Source organism: Panthera pardus, unplaced genomic scaffold (assembly GCF_024362965.1).
Source record: "Panthera pardus isolate Hobbes unplaced genomic scaffold, ASM2436296v1 HiC_scaffold_281, whole genome shotgun sequence".
Lineage (NCBI taxonomy): Eukaryota > Metazoa > Chordata > Mammalia > Carnivora > Felidae > Panthera > Panthera pardus.
The window spans coordinates 55,562-57,587 of NW_026526856.1; the positions used below are offsets into that span (position 1 = coordinate 55,562).

A 2,026-nucleotide genomic window follows, 5' to 3' on the forward strand; every position below is an offset into this window, starting at 1 on the left:
AGGCTACATTAAATTACTGTCACACTGCTACGGTCACACTAGGGCCTAATATCTGAATGACTTCATCAGGATTGATGTTACCAGGATTTTCTCTGAGCTAAAATTTTTCTTTCCCAAGTTATATACTAATTCTGGGAAAAAGCTGTGATACCGTCAACCTATGGACCATTTAATAGAGCCATGATCAAATTGCAAGAATAAGTGATATGCCTCCAGAAATTGCTAGAAAATGCTGAAATGCTAATATTTCCTACACTATTATAGTTGTTGCTATTCTTTTTTTCAGTATGCCTTTATAGTATGTGCATATTTTTTTTACAATTAGAAATGGAATACTATTCCCAAGAGGGGGTGAAACAAGAAAAACCTGTGGAGCTTTCTAAAAAATGAATATGATGCAAATTCTGTAGAAACACTAAACCAGCATCTCTGGAGGTTGGAATGAATCCATGAACTTAGACTTGGAATGCTCACTTGAATAAAAGAATACGGTAAGAAAATTTCCTTGAGAGTCATTAGGGGAAATATTGGAGGACATGTGTTGGACACAAACACCTTAAAGGGTCTGAATTCAAAGACTTCTATCACAGGGTCTTCCAAACCCAGTCATCTGGAGTCACAGCCCCCATAAAGCACATTCTTCATTGCACTCATCACATCCTTGTTCCTCAGTGTATAGATGAAGGGGTTGGCCATGGGGGTGATGATGGTGTAGAAGAGAGAAATGAACTTGCCCTGATCCTGGGAGTGGTTGTTGCTGGGCAGGAGGTAAGCATAGATGGCCGTGCCATAGAACAGGGAGACCACTGTAAGGTGGGATCCACATGTCCCAAACACTTTCCTCTGTCCCGCAATTGACTTTATTCTTAAGACCACCCTGACAATCTGACCATAAGAGAATGTGATTAATGCCATAGGTATGAGCAGAATGATCACACCGACAAAGAAGAGCTCAGACTCATTCACAGTGGTGTCAACACAGGCAAGCTTGAGCAGTGGGGCAACATCACAAAAGAAGTGGTCTATTTTATTTCTCCCACAAAGTGGTACAAGGAAGATGAGCACCGTCTGCAATGAGGAGTTGGCAAAACCAATGAACCACGATGCAGAAGCCATCAGGACACAGAGACGGGGGTGCATGATCACTGTGTACTGCAGGGGCCTGCAGACGGCTGCGTAGCGGTCAAATGCCATCACCCCTAAGAGAATGCATTCTGTGCCCCCCAACCCTAGAGCGATGAACAGCTGAGCTACACAGCCGCTGAAGGAGATAGATTTGTCTGCTCCCCTGAGATGAACCAGCAGCTGAGGAACAGTGCTGGTCGTGTAACACAGGTCCAGAAAGCTTAGGTTGGAGAGGAAAAAGTACATGGGAGTCTGCAGGTGTGGGTCCAGGAGGGACAATGCAACGATGGTTGTGTTTCCCAGCAGGGTGAGCAGATAGAAGATCAGAAGAACCACAAAGAGGACTCGCTCCAGCTGAGGCTGGTCAGAGAAACCCAGCAGGATCAAACCAGTGAAAGAACTTCCATTTTTCAGGTCCATCCTTTCTTACCACATGTTTCCTGTCAACAGCAAGTATTTAGCAATTTTTAAAGAAATGTTCTAAATAATAGAAAGTTAGCAGGGGGTGGATGTATCATGTTAAAAGACATGGCCATTGGATTATATAAATAACTATTTGAATAAATTATGTACTCATTGAAACTGACATTGCTTATACTAATATAGCTCCACACTATCAAAAAAGTAAATCATTAATATGTAATAGAAAATCAGATAATGGACCTTGTGTTTCCATCAGTCATAGGTACAAAAGTTCTTTCAGTCTGATCTTAAATAGGATTTGAAGTACTTTGAATATGTAGGTACATTTAGAGAAAAACAGGATGAGGAGAAAGAGGGCATGAAATCAGAAAGAATAGGAAAGAGATGGAGACAGAAAGAGAGTCATTATTTTAAATATGTATCTCATAATTCCACACAACTGGATTTGCACACAACTCACATGCAGCACTTTACAATA

General features: G+C 41.4%; 1 protein-coding gene across 1 annotated transcript; it reads right to left on the reverse strand.

Annotated features, from left to right (window-relative positions):
- Nucleotides 1–606: 606 nt before the first annotated feature.
- LOC109261528 (putative olfactory receptor 2B8) lies at nt 607–1,545 on the reverse strand. The gene has a single exon (XM_019440054.2). It carries the CDS (start codon nt 1,543–1,545, stop codon nt 607–609), a length of 939 nt encoding a protein of 312 aa, XP_019295599.2.
- Nucleotides 1,546–2,026: the final 481 nt, after the last annotated feature.

Excerpts from the sequence above, each read along its gene's own strand:
- LOC109261528 (XM_019440054.2), bottom strand. The coding sequence starts at position 1,545 with ATGGACCTGAAAAATGGAAGTTCTTTCACTGGTTTGATCCTGCTGGGT.